This window comes from Fulvia fulva, chromosome 1, assembly GCF_020509005.1.
Source record: "Fulvia fulva chromosome 1, complete sequence".
NCBI lineage: Eukaryota > Fungi > Ascomycota > Dothideomycetes > Mycosphaerellales > Mycosphaerellaceae > Fulvia > Fulvia fulva.
In genome coordinates, this window is record NC_063012.1 from 3,364,179 (window position 1) to 3,383,211 (window position 19,033).

At 54.6% G+C, this 19,033-nt stretch overlaps 8 protein-coding genes across 8 annotated transcripts; 5 read left to right on the forward strand and 3 right to left on the reverse strand.

Moving 5' to 3' along the window:
• Window positions 1-226: 226 nt before the first annotated feature.
• CLAFUR5_00692 (putative proteasome subunit alpha type-3) lies at window positions 227-2,788 on the forward strand (the record flags this gene model as incomplete). The annotated part of the gene is made up of 6 exons (XM_047899840.1): window positions 227-246; window positions 300-488; window positions 546-1,113; window positions 1,326-1,676; window positions 1,748-2,452; window positions 2,504-2,788. 6 exons carry the CDS (start codon window positions 227-229, stop codon window positions 2,786-2,788), a joined length of 2,118 nt encoding a protein of 705 aa, XP_047757238.1.
• A 601-nt stretch (window positions 2,789-3,389) lies between these two features.
• CLAFUR5_00693 (Ubiquitin-conjugating enzyme E2 8) lies at window positions 3,390-4,243 on the forward strand (the record flags this gene model as incomplete). The annotated part of the gene is made up of 6 exons (XM_047899841.1): window positions 3,390-3,422; window positions 3,482-3,533; window positions 3,606-3,627; window positions 3,664-3,701; window positions 3,752-4,048; window positions 4,101-4,243. The coding sequence occupies 6 exons, from the start codon at window positions 3,390-3,392 to the stop codon at window positions 4,241-4,243; spliced, it is 585 nt and encodes a 194-aa protein (XP_047757237.1).
• Window positions 4,244-6,792: 2,549 nt separating this feature from the next.
• Window positions 6,793-8,620, forward strand: CLAFUR5_00694 (Serine/threonine-protein kinase 32B; the record flags this gene model as incomplete). Its single annotated transcript, XM_047899842.1, has 2 exons — window positions 6,793-7,070; window positions 7,126-8,620. The coding sequence occupies 2 exons, from the start codon at window positions 6,793-6,795 to the stop codon at window positions 8,618-8,620; spliced, it is 1,773 nt and encodes a 590-aa protein (XP_047757244.1).
• Window positions 8,621-9,268: 648 nt separating this feature from the next.
• CLAFUR5_00695 (3-methyl-2-oxobutanoate hydroxymethyltransferase) lies at window positions 9,269-10,321 on the forward strand (the record flags this gene model as incomplete). The annotated part of the gene is made up of 1 exon (XM_047899843.1): window positions 9,269-10,321. One exon carries the CDS (start codon window positions 9,269-9,271, stop codon window positions 10,319-10,321), a length of 1,053 nt encoding a protein of 350 aa, XP_047757243.1.
• A 101-nt stretch (window positions 10,322-10,422) lies between these two features.
• Window positions 10,423-10,913, reverse strand: CLAFUR5_00696 (Ubiquitin-like protein ATG12; the record flags this gene model as incomplete). Its single annotated transcript, XM_047899844.1, has 2 exons — window positions 10,423-10,482; window positions 10,545-10,913. 2 exons carry the CDS (start codon window positions 10,911-10,913, stop codon window positions 10,423-10,425), a joined length of 429 nt encoding a protein of 142 aa, XP_047757242.1.
• A 721-nt stretch (window positions 10,914-11,634) lies between these two features.
• Window positions 11,635-13,707, reverse strand: CLAFUR5_00697 (Hsk1-interacting molecule 1; the record flags this gene model as incomplete). Its single annotated transcript, XM_047899845.1, has 2 exons — window positions 11,635-11,742; window positions 11,797-13,707. The coding sequence occupies 2 exons, from the start codon at window positions 13,705-13,707 to the stop codon at window positions 11,635-11,637; spliced, it is 2,019 nt and encodes a 672-aa protein (XP_047757241.1).
• A 1,120-nt stretch (window positions 13,708-14,827) lies between these two features.
• CLAFUR5_00698 (Metacaspase-1) lies at window positions 14,828-16,048 on the forward strand (the record flags this gene model as incomplete). Its single annotated transcript, XM_047899846.1, has 3 exons — window positions 14,828-14,920; window positions 14,998-15,107; window positions 15,277-16,048. The coding sequence occupies 3 exons, from the start codon at window positions 14,828-14,830 to the stop codon at window positions 16,046-16,048; spliced, it is 975 nt and encodes a 324-aa protein (XP_047757236.1).
• Window positions 16,049-16,105: 57 nt separating this feature from the next.
• Window positions 16,106-19,025, reverse strand: CLAFUR5_00699 (Intermediate cleaving peptidase 55; the record flags this gene model as incomplete). Its single annotated transcript, XM_047899847.1, has 3 exons — window positions 16,106-17,449; window positions 18,295-18,845; window positions 18,902-19,025. 3 exons carry the CDS (start codon window positions 19,023-19,025, stop codon window positions 16,106-16,108), a joined length of 2,019 nt encoding a protein of 672 aa, XP_047757235.1.
• Between the last annotated feature and the right edge of the window lie 8 nt (window positions 19,026-19,033).

Sequence of the window (19,033 nt, forward strand, 5' to 3'; positions counted from 1 at the left end):
CGTGGAGCTCAGTTCGGTGGGTGCTCGGACGCGTTGGCTCGCCTCTGCCTGGAGCTCTCCAGCAGCACATGCAACACATGCAACACTGCAACCACATCTCCCATCACCAAACACTCCACATCACCCTCAACACCACTGCTCCAACAACACACCCCTTCCTCCAGCACCTCCAGTCGACGGCAGCCACCAATAGGGCCCCAACAGGAAACACAGCGCCGCTCGAAACATGTCGAGACGCTACGACAGGTACGCTGCAGCATTGAAACATTGCTATCAGCATCCAGCTAACATATCACCAGTCGCACGACCATCTTCTCGCCGGAAGGCAGACTCTACCAAGTCGAGTACGCGCTCGAGGCCATCTCACACGCCGGCACTGCACTGGGCATTCTCGCCAACGATGGCATCGTCCTCGCCGCTGAGCGCAAGGTCACCAGCAAGCTGCTCGAGCAAGACACCAGCGCAGAGAAGCTGTACATCCTGAACGAGTATGTCCCATCGGTATGAGCGTATATGCTATAGTTCGGATGCTAACCCACGCCCAGCAACATGATCTGCGCCGTCGCGGGCATGACCGCCGATGCCAACATCCTCATCAACTACGCCCGACAAGCCGCACAGCGATACCTGCTCACCTACAACGCCGACATCCCCTGCGAGCAGCTCGTGCGGCGGCTGTGCGATCTCAAGCAAGGCTACACACAGCACGGTGGACTACGACCCTTTGGCGTCTCCTTCATCTACGCAGGTTGGGACAACCAGCGTCAGTTCCAGCTCTACCAGTCGAATCCATCAGGCAACTACACCGGCTGGAAGGCGACCAGTGTGGGAGCAAACAACGCCAGCGCGCAGTCACTACTGAAGCAAGATTACAACGAGCACTGCAACCTCAAGCAGGCGTGTGAGCTGGCTGTCAAGGTGTTGTCCAAGACCATGGACAGCACGAAGCTGTCGAGTGAGAAGATTGAGTTTGCTACAGTGGGCAAGACAAAGAGTGGCACCATCTACCACCATCTATGGACTGCTGAAGAGATCGATACACTACTCAAGGAGCACGGTCTGGCGAAGGCAAGTGACGATGAGGAGCCCGAGGCTGGTCTGAGCGAGCAGACGGTACGGACAGGTCCTTGAGCATGCGTTGAAGGAGGTGAATGCGGGTAGATCATGTACAATACAGCACGCACCCACCGCGGGGTGTATGAGGCATGTGAAAGTGCGGCTAGTCTCGGGAAGCTCACGCCAAGTGAAGCTCCCGATACTTCGAGTGACCTCAAGAGTTGGTCGCAGAATCCACGAGATGAACGCAAGCTCACACAACGCGCCAGTACCTCAAATTCTCCAATCACCTGCGCACTGACATACTCATCTTGACCACAGACTTCTCGGCGAAGACTACCCTCATGGCAACAAGGAACCGCAAACCCCGAGACAAACCAAACGGGGCAACAAATGCGGCGGACGCGACAAGATCTGAGTCGCCGGAGTGGATGCGAGAGCTTACGACAGCAAAGGCGACACATCCACTGGCCGGCAGCTCCTCTGAAGCACTGGACCTCAATTCAGTCCGCGCTACCGAGACACCCGACATCCAGTTCATCCGCCCCGAGCTCCATCAGTTTCCAGTAGTACTCTATCACTGCTCGAGTCCAGCGGCAACATGTATCACCATCAAGTCTGTAAGTACAGCCCTGACGAGAACTCCTTTCATCTGAGACATGGCGATACAAGTTCTAACCCTCGCTTCAAGTGGCTCGAGACCAACCTTGGGAGCAACATTGATACCACGCTTCATATTGTGCGCATGGAGAAGCAGTATCTGCATCTGATGTCAGAGCGACATGCCCCGGGCACTCTTGTCCTACTCGATCACGCCGCATACATCCCGGCCAACGACGGCGACGTGCCAGTTACTATTCTGGCCCTCGTCATGGAGCAGGATAAGTACGTGCGTTTCTTCTACTCCATCCTGCCTTTCACACCTCTCTTGCATGTCCTCGAAGACACCTCGAATGACAGCGGACAACCTTTCATTTCCTTCAAAAAGTCCGTCGGCGCGTACACAGAAAGCAAGCATCGAGTCACTGATGAGGGTGGCGAGAATCGACCAGACCGGCATTGTCGCTTGTTTGTGTTTTTTCGCGAGACCTTTGAGCGCGCCCTCAAGGTGCCTGACCATCCAGACTTCGTCTCTGCAGAGGCGATGACCGACTATGCGCCTGACATCAAGGACCCGGACACGGCACTGGCCAGACTTGAGAGCGATGAGACCTTATGGAAAGAGTATCCGTCCGCTCTCGACAAAATCGATATGGAAGAGAGGACGGAAGATGGTGTGACTATCACACCGAGTGACGATAGATACATCGCCCTACTACATCCGGCCGAGAGGGAGCTTGCATTTCAGATGGAGTTGAAGGCGAGTGCGTACTTACTGATCAAGAGAAACTTCTTTGTAAGTCGTTGTGCAGTATTTTCGACATTGGCGTCTTGCTGACCACCACAGGCAACCTTCTACACCGAGATCCAGAGGAACGAGAAGAAGCCGGGCAAGCCACTTCGCTCCGATCACGCATCTTCACAGTGGTTGGAGAGAGAATATGGTTGGGTCAACAGGAAGGCAAGGAGACTCGTCGTTGGATGGCGGATACTGGGCCTGCTTGATGAAAGCAGAGTGATGCAGTGGATCAACGAAGGAGGTATTCTGGCGGTATCGATGCAGAAGCGGGAAGATGATGAGGAGAACGAAAGCAACGATCAGGCTGGCAAGGTGGTGGCCAGATCTGCTTAGAGTGAGCATTAGCGATGGTCTGAGTGAAGCTCACCAGACTGCTCGTCATGTAACGGAGTGATTGTGCCATCAAAGTGATCATTTGCAGTGTGATGCCAACCATTCAGGTTGTTCGTGTGGTTGTATCGCGTGAGGTGCTTATCACAAAGCCGCGGCAGCTGCGGCAGCCGATGCCGCTTGAGCTCGCTCGTGACCACCTCTTTCACATGATCGTATTCCGGTTCCTGGACGTCTGCCCATCATCATCACTCCCAACACAACGACACCAATTCCGACGGACGAGCCGCTACTGCTGCCACCATAGCCTACTCCAGAACATGATCCGCGAAGTCCTCCGTTAACGACACGAAATCCAGTCGCACGATCCCCCGCCCACCTCTACTGAACCACCACTGAGCTCAGTGGAAGGACAAAGGAACACCTATCTATTCGAGCTTTCGGAAGCTCTGGACGATCTCGGAACCGATCATAGTGTGGCAGCAATCAGATCTACCGCAATTCGCTTTGCCAAAGCAGCGTATCGATCGAAACAACGATCTGAAGACCTAAGAAGCGGGTGTGCAACAAACAGCGCTCGCTCGTGTGGGTTGGAGGCAGCAAGATGAGCAGTCCAAAGCGTAGGATCGAGACAGATGTATGCGATAAGAGTACCCCATTGCCAATTCGGAGCATCAACTGACGAAGATGGGGCAGGTCATGAAGATGCTCATGAGCGATTATGAGGTCACACTGGTCAACGACAACAGTACGTTACTTCCACAACCTTCTTGCCCCATACTGTCACTCTAACAGCATGCTGACTGACCTGTCTTGACAGTGTTCGTCAGATCATCGCCTTTGTGTGAATGATATGTCAGCTCACTAACATATTACAGGCAAGAGTTCTATGTCCGCTTCAAGGGACCAACAGAGAGTAAGTCCTGCGAGTGCTTGATGTTACACAGTGTCTGACACGCTCCGCAGCACCATTCGAAGGTGGTCTTTGGAAGATCCACGTAGAGCTCCCAGATCAATACCCTTACAAGAGCCCGAGCATTGGCTTCGTTAACAGAATCTTCCACCCCAATATCGATGAGCTCTCAGGCAGTGTATGTCTCGACGTCATCAACCAAACCTGGTCGCCGATGTACGACATGGTCAACATATTCGAGGTCTTCCTACCCCAACTCCTACGATATCCGAACCCGACCGATCCACTGAACGGTGAAGCGGCAGCTCTCATGATGCGGGAGCCTAAAGGGTATGAGGTGAAAGTCAAAGGTAGATTAGTGGTCATGTCGCAGTATCATTTGCTCATGCTAATTTCGCATAGAATATGTCTCGAAGTATGCATCAAAGGAGAGCGTCGACGAGGCCGGTGGTGATTCCAACGACAGCGATGAGATGAGCAGCGTTGGCAGCTACGACGAAGACGATGAAGATGACGAGCCAGCGGGCACGATGGATGAAGTATGAGTGCGACATTTCTCCTCCGATGACACCACTGGCGTTTGGCTTAAGGCATTTGGGTTAAGACGGTGTTTCTGAGAGGTCCCTGGCGGTTGCTTTTGGCTGAACCTGCGACGGCGTTGAACTACAGGATGACGGGTGCAGGTCTTGGGAGACTTCAGGCGTACACAGGCTGCTGTCGAGCGTGGCGCAGATTGTTTGATGAAGTGTATCCTCTTCTCCTTATCTACGACAATCCCATTATATTTGATACCAAGGGCCACGGCTACGATTTCGGTGCCGACAAGCGTGTCGCCGCCTTCGCTACAAACTTCGTCGCTTGAACCTGTCGGCGTACTAAAGCGACGCGTAGACTTAGCTACCTGCGTGAGGCGCTCACGCAATGCTAGACTTCGTCAGGAACAATGTCGTTCAGCCCGGCGTTCACAGGCTAGCTCTCTAAACGACCTAGGATGTATCAACTTTAGCAATAGCCCCTGTACCGACTCCGAGGCCTGTTCTTTGGTCCAAGTTCGCACCGTGTTCGGGCGTCAGGAGACGCTGTACAAGCGATCAACAGGACGGTCTGACGTGCTACAGGACCCCATGTGATCAAGTGAGATGCAACGATCTGCTGCCCGGCAATACCTCTGCAGATCCGCTCGTAATCGCACGAGGACGTACCCAGACGGCATGATGCCACATGGTAGCTGGGTTCGTCGGTAGGATTCGTGTCGTAGAGCATGGCGTAGCGGACCTCGGTGTTCCAGAGCATTGTCAGCACCACAGGTCGACATGAAGCAAAAATGTGCTGTTGGCGGTTGTGAACCTCCAAAGGTAAGCGTAGCGGAGTGGAGCTCTCTACCAACCCTTCTAGACTGCAAAGTAGCGTGCGATCCACGCTACCGCTACCCGACGTACAGTGCTTATTATACGACGACATAGGCGTTAGCGACGAGTATATGTTTGCGAGTTCGCCAACAGGCACAGTGCGGTAGGTCACGTGACTCTAAAACTTGAGAGTTGACCAATCAGAGCGGGCGCCAAGGCTAGTTGAGGGCTGGTGATAGAGCTCCACTCCCTCCTCGCTGACGCCACCACCTACGCTCGAGTGTTCGCAAGCTCACACGTCGCTACGGTGGATGGCTAGCGCTCGTCGGTCGTTACGCTTAATGAAGAACAAGTGTGCATTGCAACATGATGATGAACATGATTCATGCAATTCCGGCAGGAGTTGGCTGGTTCGAGCTCGGTTTCACGAGCATGTACGACCAATGAGGAACAGTTCTAGAAGGGCTAGAGAAGGCGCGGCGGTGGTTGTGCGTGTCGCGCGATTCGTCGCAGCATAAGCGAAGGCGCTCCTTGTGGCTTTTCGTGCTTGATCTATCTCTGGGTCGCCACGTGGAAGGACGCCGCCGTAGGGCGAAAGTGGAGCGCTGTTCGAATGCACACTACTGTCATGAGACAGGAAGCTGCTCGCCGTAAGCTGGTGGGACATGCAATACAGTATCTTGTACCGCACTGTGGTCCGCACAGCTTAGGAGGTAGCGCAGAAGTCAAACGCGCTGGTGGGTGGCTCACTGCCGACTCGACCGACACCTAGTCTCCGGCCGCGAGGGACAGTCAGGAGCAGCGGCATGTTGTGCGGTGGCCCTCCTCTGGCGGTGGTGCTTATGCTGCTTGTGCTGCTTATGCTGCTTGTGCTGCTTGTGCTGAGGGCAGGCCGGGATTGGAGAGCGTGCATACCGGGATGTTGCAGACGCCCCCAGAACTAGCGCACCGAATTGTTCACGGGACAGATCGTCGCCGCTAGCCTGGGCCCGATGGAAAACGTGAGCGTGGTGAGGTGCTACTCGTGCTACTGTACCGACCACGCTGCTGCAACGTGCATCTCTCTGGTGACCTGTGCGTGACGCTGCCACGGCTGCCCGTGATTTGTGAATGTCAAATGTCGTCCGTGGGCGGAATTACTTCTTGAGTCAGGGTTAACACACATCTGCATCTGCATCCCGGCTCTCAGTGTGCACCAACTGCTCGACTGCTTTACTTCTCTAATCGAGCGCCATCGCCCACATCAGCCCTGCTCTGCTGCTGTGCTGCCCCCATCATCCCCTCTTGCGCAGCACCGTGACAGGATCCCACCACCGCTGCTCGCGCCAGGCACCCTTTGCTGCTGCTGCTGCCGCTACTGTACTTCGTACTATCGGCATGCATTGCTGATCCGGCGATCACCAGTCATCTCCATCATTGCACAGCGGTGCTCCGCCGCCCAATTACCTGGAACGTCTCCTGCTGCCGTGTGTCCTGTCGTGCACCTCCACCACGCTTCACCACCTCGTGCGTGGCGGCGTCCAGGATACACCTTGAGCTTCAAGCTCGCCAGCGATCGTCCAACGCCGCATCAGAAACCCGGAAACGCAGGCCAACAACGGCCACTCGAGGAGCCAGGCCCTTCGCCGACGGAAGACAATGCCGCTGCGATAGCCTGTGTACACCTCGAACCGAACTACCAGCACAACTCAGGTCCCCGCGAGACCTGCCTGTCTCTAACCCTCCGCTCCGCCCCGCCGCCGCAAATGGGCAACTCCAATGGTAAGCCCGTCATCCTCACCGACGAGGTGAACCTCAATCACTTCCGGCTGCTGCGCGTTGTCGGCAAGGGTGCGTTTGGCAAAGTCAGAATAGTGGAACGAAAGGACACGGGCTTGACGTTTGCGCTGAAATACATAAGGAAAGATGAGGTGGTACGGTCGGAGAGCGTGCGGAACATTATACGGGAACGCAGGATGCTGGAGCACCTCAATCACCCGTTCTTGTGTAATTTGCGATACAGCTTCCAGGACATGGAGTACTTGTGAGTGCACACTGCATCTGTGCAGCCAGGCATCACTACTAATGCGTAGGGGCAGATACATCGTGGTCGATCTAATGAACGGTGGTGACTTACGATTTCACATATCGAGGAAGACTTTTACGGAAGAGGCCGTCAGATTCTGGATAGCAGAGCTTGGCTGTGCCTTGCGATACGTCCACAGACAAGGCATCGTCCACCGCGATGTCAAGCCGGACAACGTACTTTTAGACACAGAAGGCCATGTCCATCTGGCGGACTTCAACGTGGCATCCGACATCACGCCTGGGAAGCCGCTGACAAGCAAATCTGGCACCTTGGCCTACCTCGCTCCCGAGGTCTACAGTGGCAAAGGCTACTATTCCGAAGTCGACTGGTGGTCACTGGGCGTGTTGTTCTACGAATGCATCTACAACAAGCGGCCTTTCGAGGCAAACCACCACGACCAGCTGGCACAAGCCATCATCAAAGCAGATCCGGCGTTCCCAGTCACTTCGCCGCCCGTGTCCATGCCATGCCTACATGCTATTAGCTCACTATTGGAGAAGAACAGAAGCCTGCGAATTGGAGCAACTGGATTCGAGACGTTCACTGACAACCCTTTCTTCAGAGACATCGACTTCGAGGCACTCGAGCGGAAAGAGTACGAACCAGTGTTCTGCCCGTCGAGTGAGAAGACGAACTTCGATGCGACCTACGACTTGGAGGAATTACTGTTGGAGGAAGCACCACTCGAAGCGCGGGCGAGGAAGCAGAAGCCGAGAGCAGAATTACGAGAAGACGCAACACAGCAGGAAATTCGAGCTGACGAGCTCCATCGGATGATCGAAACAATGTTTGAGCCATTCAATTACACTGTTGTCCCACAAGATCGTAGCCCTGTCGCGTCACAAGCAGGCTCACCTCCACGGCCCACTGGACAGAGCTCGTCACGAGGCGACGAGCGAAATCACGCGGTCGATACTGCCACTCCACGAGCTCAATCGAAAAATCTGAAATCGATACCCACACCACGATCGCAGACTCCAGGTAGTGCCTCGAGGACGACTCGATCCTCTATACACTCGCCAGATGGGTCTCCTCCTTTGCCTTCAGCAACACTAGACTACTCATCGGGTCCAACCTCAGAGCCCAAAGAGTACTTTCCTCCGCCGTCATCAGATCCGAGCGTAGCACAAGCACTTCAGCAAATAATACCGCCAGACCCAAGGGACTTGCATCGAATCAAGACCGTGCGGTATGAGGACCACCCATCGATGCCATCGCCGGCGTCGTCTTCGAAGAGTCATCGACCTCGCGGCTCTCAGAGGAGCACATCCCAGGGTGGAGGGGTGCAAGTTGTGCTAAACGAACATGGCAGCTGGAGTGAAATGGCGAACCAAAGTCAAGGGCTTGTGCAGCCGAATGACGAGCAGCGCAGGCAGGAGAAGCCGTCGGGAATGCTCGGGTTTCTTAGTCGGAAGAAGGGTCGAGACAGGAGTCCGAAGGGGAAAGAGAAAGAACGTGGTGTTCTTGGCAAAGAGGGCGCGAGAGTCATCATCAGTCATGGTTGATCATCAAACCATTGCATGACCGATACGACTGCGCACAGGTGCGAAAGGGGCAACTGCTGAAAAGCAAGAAGCCGAGAGCCGCAAGGATTGGTCGTACCTCTGCGACGCGATGCTCGTATGCCTTCACACTCAAGGCTGTTGCATTCTGGACGTCCCAGAGCCTGCCGATGTCACCTACCTTGATTCTCTGCGGGATATCAGAAATAATGGCGGAGGCGCCCCGGCGAAGACTCACATGGACGAGACTGCCTTGATTAAGCGCGAATAGGCATAGAATGTATAGTATGTAGTTGATGGAGCTTTGAAACGAGCATTCAACCCCAAGGACAGCATCTTCTGCTCAAAGCAATAAAAGCATCGTCCAGTCGAGAGGCGGGAATTATACATGTAAGCTTTCTGTCTGACCATTACCGTGGCCCGGCTGGATTTCCGCTTCAGATCGGCGACCGAGGTAGCGTGTTCGCGTCCTCCCAGTGCTCATAACTGCAATGTAGAATACTTCATACCGTGAATCAAAGTCTTACGACCCGCCAGTCGCCAGAAAATGGACATTTCACATTCTTCAAGCGTACGAGACGTCTCTCTTTTGTCCGGAACACAACGCTGCTGCATCACCATTACACACGAGCCAGGATAAGACTTTCGATCATGTCGCGTGCTCTTATGAACAAAATCCCACAACTCGCACATGCCTCTACACTGCCTGGCGCAAGAATACAACCCTCCATTCGAACAGCCGCCGCTGCCGTGCTTCACCATGTCCCAACAACATCCACGCCCGTCCGGCACTCCTCCCACTCCCCCATCGGCGCCGTCTCCTCCTCTCGGAAGAAAGTCACCATTCAAACCCTCCAAACCCTCTACAAACGCAACGAGCCCATCACCATGATCACCGCCCACGACTTCCCCTCCGCCCACGTCGCCGAGCACGCTGGCATGGACATGATCCTTGTCGGCGACAGTCTCGCCATGGTCGCGCTAGGAATGGAAGACACCAGCGAGGTCCTCCTCGAGGAGATGCTACTACACTGCCGGAGCGTTGCTAGAGGCGCCAAGGCATCCTTCATCGTTGGTGATTTGCCGATGGGGAGCTACGAAGTGAGTCCTGAGCAGGCGCTGCAGTCCGCTATACGGTTGGTCAAGGAGGGGAGGGTACACGCTGTGAAGCTGGAGGGAGGGGTCGAGATGGCGCCGGCGATTGCGAAGATTACGGCGGCGGGAATACCGGTGTTGGCGCATATTGGGTTGACGCCGCAAAGGCAGAATGCGTTGGGTGGGTTTCGGGTGCAGGGTAAGTCTGTTGGTGGAGCGTTGAAGGTGTTGGAGGACGCGAAGGCGGTGCAGCATGCTGGGGCATTTGGGGTGGTCTTGGAGGCCATACCGGAACCTGTCGCGAACGCTGTTACAAAGAGGTTGCAGATACCAACGATTGGAATTGGCGCTGGAAGTGGCTGCTCGGGGCAGGTCCTGGTGCAGGTGGATATGGCTGGCTACTTTCCTCCAGGACGAAGGGTGCCGAAGTTTGTGAAGAAGTTCGGTGACCTTTGGGGTGAGGCTAGTAGGGCGTTAGAGACATATCGTGATGAGGTGAAGAGCAGAAGCTATCCTGCTGCGGAGCATAACTACCCTATGCCTGCAGATCAGGTGGCAGAGTTTGAGAAGGCTGCGGATAGCGTGGAGCGAGGGCATACAGACTCGTAAGACAGACAGACTGTGTAGAGCATCAGCCTTGGTACGACCACCTAGAGATCTCATTTTCATGGGGGTTGATGTACCTCTTTCCCGATGCCACATGTCAAACCTCAACCAAATGCCTGCGTAATGCTATAGTTGACGACCAACTCATCGCCGACCTTGAAACACTGTCACATACATCAGCCAGCCCATTGTAAATTCACATGATGACAACACGACATCAACTCACCCTCCAAAGATTGCCCACACCCTCATCCAACCCCGGCGCAAAGACCGAATTCACATAGCAAAACACAGACTCCGAGTCCTTCAGCCCCAGCTTCCTCCTCAGGAACCGCACAATATACTCAAAGCGCTGATTGCTCGAACACTTGAACCGCGGCTGCTTCAGCTGTGGCGTGTTCGGCAGTGGCGACAGACGCACCGTGACTTTGGCCTGTTCGAGTTCGCCGGCTGTCTCGAGAGCTCGGTGTGCGTCTTTGGGTAGTTGGTCGAGCACGACGGATGCTGCCATGGTCATGGGCAGATCTGCTGCGCCATCTTCTTCCTCGATTGGCGCATCTGGTGACGACGATGATTGCTGCGGTGAGGAAGCCATGGCTGGTGGTTGTAATCGCAGTCACAGTCTTGTGCGGCCGACAATGAGTTGTGAGTGTGATTTGCTGTCGACGACTGTGGATAACATGTATCTTCGAGTCAAGTCAATGGAGAAGGAGCTGGGCAGTGGAAAGTACTTTGTCACCAGCTGAGGTCTCGACTTTACTTCTGAAAATGCTGTCCAACGGGCGCATACCCAAGGGCTCGACGCGCTACAAGCTCAACCGTATCGGTACGGCCTTACTGATGAGCTACAAGCCAGCGCGTTCAAGCAAAGGCCTTTGCTTCAATAATAAGTCGAAGCGCTCGGCGCCAACCAAGTTTCACCTGCCCTCGGTGGGGTCGGGAAGTTGAGCTTCACCAACCGGCAATCTCGTAACACGACCACGGCTTTGAGCAGTCCGCCTTCGTGGATTATAGGAGTTGGTCTCAAGATCGTACGCGTACTCTACTTCGGCAATGCTAATGCTATGATCGTTATAGATGGTCCTTCGCCAAGCTCGTGAGCATGCTACCCCGATGATGCAAAATAAACTCGATCAACCACCCACGTACACATGAAGCGCCTCGCTATGCATGCAGACCCCAAAGCAAATGGGTATTGAATATACAGCCGAACAGAAATGCAGAGTCTATACTGCTGATGCGCACAACAAGAACATTAAGCGTATCGGTGCTGTCGTTCAGGAAAGTCAATGCTTGTGAGATTCCACCTAGGAGCATCATATGTGAGGCTTGTGAGGGCGCTTCAATTCAACAAGAAGACTGTCGAGCTCTGCCCAGTTCGTTGCTGTTTGAGCAAACTTGCGGTGCTTGCGAGAGGCAATGTGCTAGAGACGTCAGTACCTTGAACCAATTGCATGGATGTGACAGGGGATGCTTACCTCATCGAAGTCTTCGAACTTGTCGCGGCAGTTCTCACAGTAGCCCGGCTTGGGCTCCTTCTGTACAGACTTGGCTCTCTTTGGCGCTGAAGTTCGGGCACGGGACCGATGGCCATCATTGTCGTTCTCATAGACCACGCCAAGCGTCTCTTGCGCCTTGCGCTTGGCCGCACGAGGTGGTGGGTCCTGAGGCTCGTTGATAGCACCTCTCATATCATTCATGTAAGAGGAAGTCATGCTGTTGCTGTTCGAAGCAAGCACCTTGCGCTTGAGCAACGACACTTCCTTGGTGTCGCCGACGCGCTTGTTCATGCCGGGGGCAGTTGACGATATGGCGGCAGAGGAGATTGCCTGTGAGCGTATGGCGGAAGTCACGTTCGATCGCTGCATGCCTGAAGCTACCGGCTCGCCGCCCACCATGCGTGGAGGGCCACGAAGATTGGCTTGTGTACTACCATAGAACACGGGAGCAAGCTCGTTGGAGGACTGACGGCGCGGTGGAGGAGGTTCCAGTGGCCTGCTGACGCTTGTGTTCGCCGCCTGGGCAGGCTTACGAGGTGACCGACGCAAGTTAGTTTCTTGTCCGTTTAACAGCTGGGCAGGGTCTGCTGGGAGCGTATGGCCTGCTCGGGTCTTGCGATAGGCCATTTCGTTCTGCACTCGTGCTGCAGCATCACGTTCCTGTTGTTGAAGCCTCTTGGTATGAGCAGGATCCTCCACGAAAGGACAGCGACCAGCTGCGGTGAGGCGGAACTGTGGCCATTTACCCTGCTCTTTGGATGTGGGCTTGCTATAGTCCCGGACCATGACAGGCTTGGTCCTCTCATCCATGTCGTGAACGTAGATGTAGCAGCCCTTCAAGGACACCATGTCCTGAGTGGCAACGGTCATGTCGCGATCGGCAGGGCCATTGACTTTCTCATGGCGGAGTAGTTGCTCCAGGTCGGCATCCTGAGTCTGTCGTGAAGGAACGCGATGGGATGTGGCATGACCACGAGTCTCAGTGGCATGATCACCTGTGTCAGTGTCAAGGATGGTGCTGAGGACACGAGTAAGCTTTTCCAGTGCCCATATCTTGATGCCCAGTCCACGCGCACGCGTGAGGACATCGACGCTCTGAGCCTGTGGTCTTTTGTGATCGAGTCCTGCTTGCGGCACGGCGGCATGTTGGGCACGACGCTGAAGAGTGGCATCGAGAAGGCTGGTGGTACGACGGTGATCGTTCGCCAATGCAGAAGGCTGAATAGTCTTGGATTGAACATTCTCGTACTTGGCCTCATCGTCTGGACTGGTGCTAGTCTGCTCGGGCGGGATCGCACGAGTGGTGATGACATGAGTGACTGCCTTGGAGAAGAACTTCTCTTCCCTCGCGCCCAGAGCATAGATCTGTCTCATCGACTTGGCGCGTATGTCGTCGGAGATGTTGTCGAAGTAGAAGACAAACAGTGGAAACTGCCGTCTGTAGTGCTTCTGCCACTGTCTGATAGACTCGAGGTTGTCGGCATGCTGCTTCTGGGAGCGATCGGTGCGCGGCTGTGGTGTTGGCTTCTGCTCACGCACGGATGCCAGCCTCTTCTCGAATGCTGTCGGGGCATGGCTGATGCGCTTGGCGAATGGCTCGTCCAGCTTCTCAGAGGCAGCGACCGTCACGCCGTGCCTCCTCCGCGGGTCCACGTTCTCATCGTCGCGCTCAATGAACCCAATGGCCTGTTTCTTGGCGGGTGGTTGTCCGTATAAGGCCTCGCGTTGCTCTCCAGCCTGCGCTCGCGTGCGCTTTCCACTCACGGCAGCGACGCTGCGGAAGGGCGAGTTGACGGCATTGGGGACGGTGGCCAGCGGTGCGCGTCTGCTGGCCATCTTGTCGTTGGTCGTCGCTGTGTCGGGCGGGTGTGCCGTGGAGACTGCTGCCATGCACTCGTGGCTGGCTGGGGTGTGCGGCTTGGGGTGGTGTTGGTGTTGCTCGCTTTTGCTTTGACGTTGGGCGGGGCAACGACGCGAGAAGGAACGCGTTTTGCGGGAAGCACTCAGATAGCCATGGTACCGCAGCAAGCAAGGTCGACAAAGCTGAAGGAGCAGGCGAGAAAGAGGCAGACAAGGACGACCATGCAAAGCAGCGAGCGCGCAACAGCATCAAGTATCGGGCGGGTAGTGGTGGACTGGTGGTTGTGGATGGGCGAGGTACCTCCTACCAGCGAGAAAGAGGTTGGCTCAAGCCGCTGCTAGCGCGAGCTAAGCGAGCCACAACAACAACACATGCCCATCGCCGCTTCCTGCATTGCTCCTCCACTACCAACACCCTACATGCATCTTCATGGCGATGGCGGGCGCAGCTATACAGATGGCTGAAACATCCGGCACTTGCATCCTCGCCTTGATCTAAAGCGATATGCTGCCAGTTGTGTCTCTTGCCTGCCAGCCTGCGAAGAGCACTCCACATCTCGATGGCTGGCTGGCACAAGAGGTAGCAGTCAGCAACACTGCTACGGGACGTCTGTGCAATTGCAAAAGATAGCGTACAAGCACGCGAATACAGACTGTCTCTACGACAATCACGTCGGCCACTGTGCACTGATACATGCCTAAATGTAAGTCTTTGATGATCTCCCCTTCTCATGCTCCTGCAAAAGCAACGACAGCCTACCCATTGGACCAGCCAAGGGCCTGACAACTTCGATACCATCGCCGCTAGCCATGCCTCGAATCGAACTTCATGTTGCAGTATGGCCTCGCTGCACGACCATAGCGCCTGTTCACGTGCTGTCTTCATCTGCATGACGACGTCAGCAGAGCCGCGCATGCTTAATAGCATTGAAGCTCTCCAATGCTTGTTCACTTTCCAGGTACTCGGATCAGCAGGAACAAGTACATGCCAAGCATGCACGTTTGAAGAAGTTCCCCTGATATCAGACCGTACGTTGTTTGACGAACCCCAAGACACAACATCATTTGGACTCTTTCCGCCAGCACGACAGCGCGCGGCTTGTCTAACCTCGCCAGCATTCAAGCAAGGCCAACGTACCCAGTAGTCGAAATGGCATATCAGGAACGACCACGCCGGAAGAAATCACTTCTGATAGGCATAAACTACGTCGGTAGCGAACACAAGCTTCAAGGCTGTCACCAGGTAAGGATGACCTGCTTATGTCTGCAGCTAAAGTTGCCGGCAGCTACCCGTTCGCAGCTAACATGCTCTCCTGCCAGGATGTGGAGAACATGTGCGAGTTTCTGGCCGCCGAAGGCTATTCTTCAGATCGCCGAGACCGAGTCGTCTTGCGAGACGACCGTCATACGGATCCAGAAGGACCTTTCTGGTACGTTACTGAAGGGTACTGGGCATCAGGTAGTGGCTTAGAACATATTGGAGGGTGTGAGATATGTGCTGCACGGGGCACTTTGCTCCCCCCCCCCCCCTAGCTACACTATTGCCCAAAAACACTGCCACGAGCTTCTCGAGTATGGCTAACGCACTTCTCTGTGTAGGCCAAATGGTCATAATATGATGGCCGCGTTTCAGTGGCTAGTATCGGAACCCGGAACGACGAATTTCCTTCACTACTCAGGACATGGCGGGCAAGTCGCAGACACTGGAGGCTATCGCGCATCGGGCTTCGACGACACGATCGTGCCATGCGACTTCGAACAAAACGGCCAGATCCCAAGTGGGGTCCTCCACAAGGCGCTGGTCTCTGCGTTGCCTCCGAGCAGCACTCTTTTCGTCATCCTGGACTGCTGTCATAGTGGCTCAGCTATAGAACTTCCATTCGTATACCGCAGTGACGAAGATGGCAACGTCTCCATGCTCGACAACGTCCAGGCTGGTATGCGGCTGATGGGAGCCGCATCTCACTTGATCCAAGGTGGCTTCACGGTGGACAAGGTCGGCGAAGCGCGACAGCTCTTTGCTGGAGCTCAATCATTCTTCAAGGGTCTTATGCACGAACAAGCTGAGACTGATCAGTACGGACTCAGCCAAGAAGACTTCGCTCAAGAGTATCAAGGCGAACAACCGAAGCAGGTTTGGATGTTTTCGGGCTGCAAAGATGACCAGACTTCCGCAGATGCATCGATTGCGGGCTCCCATGTTGGTGCGATGTCGTGGGCGTTCCTAGAATGCATGAAACAATATGGACTTCGACAAAGTTACATTCAGGTCCTGCAAAATACAAGACAGATCCTCAAAGGCCGGTATGAGCAAGTCCCACAGCTTTCGGTCGGCTTCGAACAAGACCTCAACTATGGCCTTCGCATCTAGAAAGTGGCCGAATGTACATATGAATACACAGTATGTAAGCACAGCGATGAAGCAGTGTCATCGATCTCTCAAAGCTTCGATCTCGTGTGCCTCTTTCACGGCAGTCTTCGTCAGGATCTCGGGCTGCTCCTCGCCAATCACTACAGAGTCTTCAATTCTGATTCCCAGACCACGGAAATGCGACGGCCAGCGATCGTTGTCCGGCACGTATATGCCTGGCTCAATAGTGATGCAATCATTTGGCTTGAGCAGATCGGCTCGTGGATAGCCTGGTGCGTCGTGTACATCGAGACCGATGTAATGCCCAACGTGATGCGGGAACAGCTTGTCCAGTGTGTCACCAGAGGTATCGAATCCAAGACTTTTCAGTCCATCCCGCAGACCAGTCTCACTGACTCGGTGCAGCTTGTCCAGGGTAACTTCAGCATCGGCTCTGCACAAGCTCACGCAGCTCTTCTGAACATTGAGTATCATGTTGTACATGTCCCGCTGCGCATCCGTGAAACGTCCACTGACTGGCCATGTTCGCGTGATGTCCGTGATGTAGCCTCCATACTCACCACCAGCATCCACCAGGACTACCTCACCGGGCTTGAGTAATGCATCATTCCGCACGTAGTGTATGCTGAGCGCGTTCTTGCCACCTGCAATCACAGGCACGTATGCTTCGCCGTCGAGTCCATTAGTGCGATAGCCGTATGCCAAGTCAGCCCATAGCTGCTTCTCACTCCTTGGTGTTCTCTTCATGGCTTCGGTCAGGACCGCCCCAGATACAGATCCAGCTTTTCGCATGCAATCCAACTCCGCCTCGGATTTGGTCACTCGTAACTCGTTGAGCATAGGTCGTAGTGGCTTTACTACAGCATTTTGCAGCAACTTAGCCATTCCATCAACCTTTGGCTGTCCCTTGATGAACCGACTCAACGCAGTCTTTCGACCGGCATGGCCAATGTCCGTATACACTGATCTTGCTCCATTCATAATTTCCGGCATCAACGTCCCAATATCGTCTATGTCGCCCACCTCATCTGCATTGAAGACATCCTGTGCAGCCTGCACCCCCGATCTTGCTCCATCCCACAGCTCTGCACGCTCATCCTTTGGTCGCACGAATAGGTGAAAAGTAACTTCAACGTCGCTCTGACCTTTCTGTATCACGGCGACCGCCTCTGGCTCGTTGAACCCGGTAAGGTAAAAGAAATTCGATTCCTGGTGAAAGTCGTAGAAGACGGCGCCGGAACGATACTTGATGTCAGCAGCCGCGAGAACAGCAACACTGTCGCGAGGAAGCTTTCGTGCTAGAGCTGCTCTGCGGTGGTGATATTCCAGGGCAGATATTCCGGGTGTGAGATCACCAGGTTTGATCAAGTGCGGATGAGTTTCGTGTAGTGGCTGGCCGAACTGTATCTCTGCGGCCGACACCAACGTCCGGCGCTTGGTGAAGCACGCGTGGCATGGTCTCGTCCGGAATGTAGGCGTTGGGCGAGATATTGATCGCAACAGCGATGAACACGATCTCTTCATGTTGTTGTGTTGATGCAAAGGAAGGTTTCATTCACCCCACAGCAGCGCTTATGGACAGCGGGCCGCGGCGCCTGCAGGGAAGTAGCCGACAGTCACGAGGTTCTGTTCCGACATACAGCATACTGTGACCTCGAAGGCAGCTAATGCATCGTAGCATCGCGTTTGCATTGAGCTTAAATCGCCTTATGTGAAGGTACGTCCAGGTTGCGCGATATGTGTGCCAAGGAGACTATGTATTCTCTACTCGTACTACATCATCTAAACGGCCGAACGCCCAGGAGTATATGCTACGACAATGACCTCGACTTGTCACAATCTATGCTTCGGCTGAGGGCTGTGGACACAATTCGTTGCTGCCGAGCGCATCGTCGTCTTCGCTACAAACGGCGATGCTTCAACCCGCCGGCATCGTGAGCCAATGCGTAGATTGTAGCTACCTAGGCGGGGCGCTCGCGCATTGCTTCCTTCGAAACTGGGAAACTGAAATCATCCGCTCTGGGCTGCAAATACTAGTCGTCGCCATCACTAGAGCGGCGATAATCCTTGTCAACAGCCCCTAGGCATATCCTAGGTCTGCTTCTTCGCCGGTACAGAGATGTCGCCAATGATAGGTTTGAGCAATTCGGGCACAATGGTTGCAGCGTCGCCCTGGAAGAAATAGTCTCCCTATCCGTCATCAGTGTCTTGAGCTCAAGGTAGTATCTTCTGATGATGCTGCTTACCTCTTTCCATCCTCCAGGAGGTGCGTCACCAGCATCCATATTCACGACGCAGACCTTTGCGCCTCTCATGCGTGCTTGGGGAATATAGCCAGCCGCAGGGTATACTTTTGCCGAGGTTCCGATGACCAGAATGAGATCGACCCCTTCGTCGGTCTCAAGATACTCGTCAATCTCACCCAAGGTCGTGGAAGGCAGCTGCTCGCCGAACCAGACAACATTTGGTCGTAGTAGTGATTTCTTGCACCTTGAGCAGCCCGGCAAGTCCTTGAGTGGGATGTTCGAGATCGGCACGGAAGCGTCACTGACGTCGAGCTCGTTAAGCTTCCTCGAGTCAACGCCTTGCATAGCATCATTCGTGGTGGGATCCTGGCCGCCTTTCGGGATTGCCAGTGATGGAACGATAGGGTCTCTATAATTCTGCTCAACATGACCACAAGTATCGTCTTGACATCTCACTTCGAACAGGGTGCCATGAAGGAGCTTGAGCGTTTCTGGTGGATGTTCCGCGATTTGGCTGAGGCCGTCCACGTTCTGACTGAGGGTGAGGAAGCCTATAGGATGGCACCGTCAGCTTCAATCTCTGACATCGCATCGCTGAACGGCGCACCAGTGACAAACTTGATTGCCACCGAACGCTTGGACATACTCGGAAAGGTGGTCGCGGCAGACCCCTGTCGCTTGGCGGGACTAGATAGATCACAGTGCTGAAGTAGACGGGACGTGCTTCCCATCAACTGAC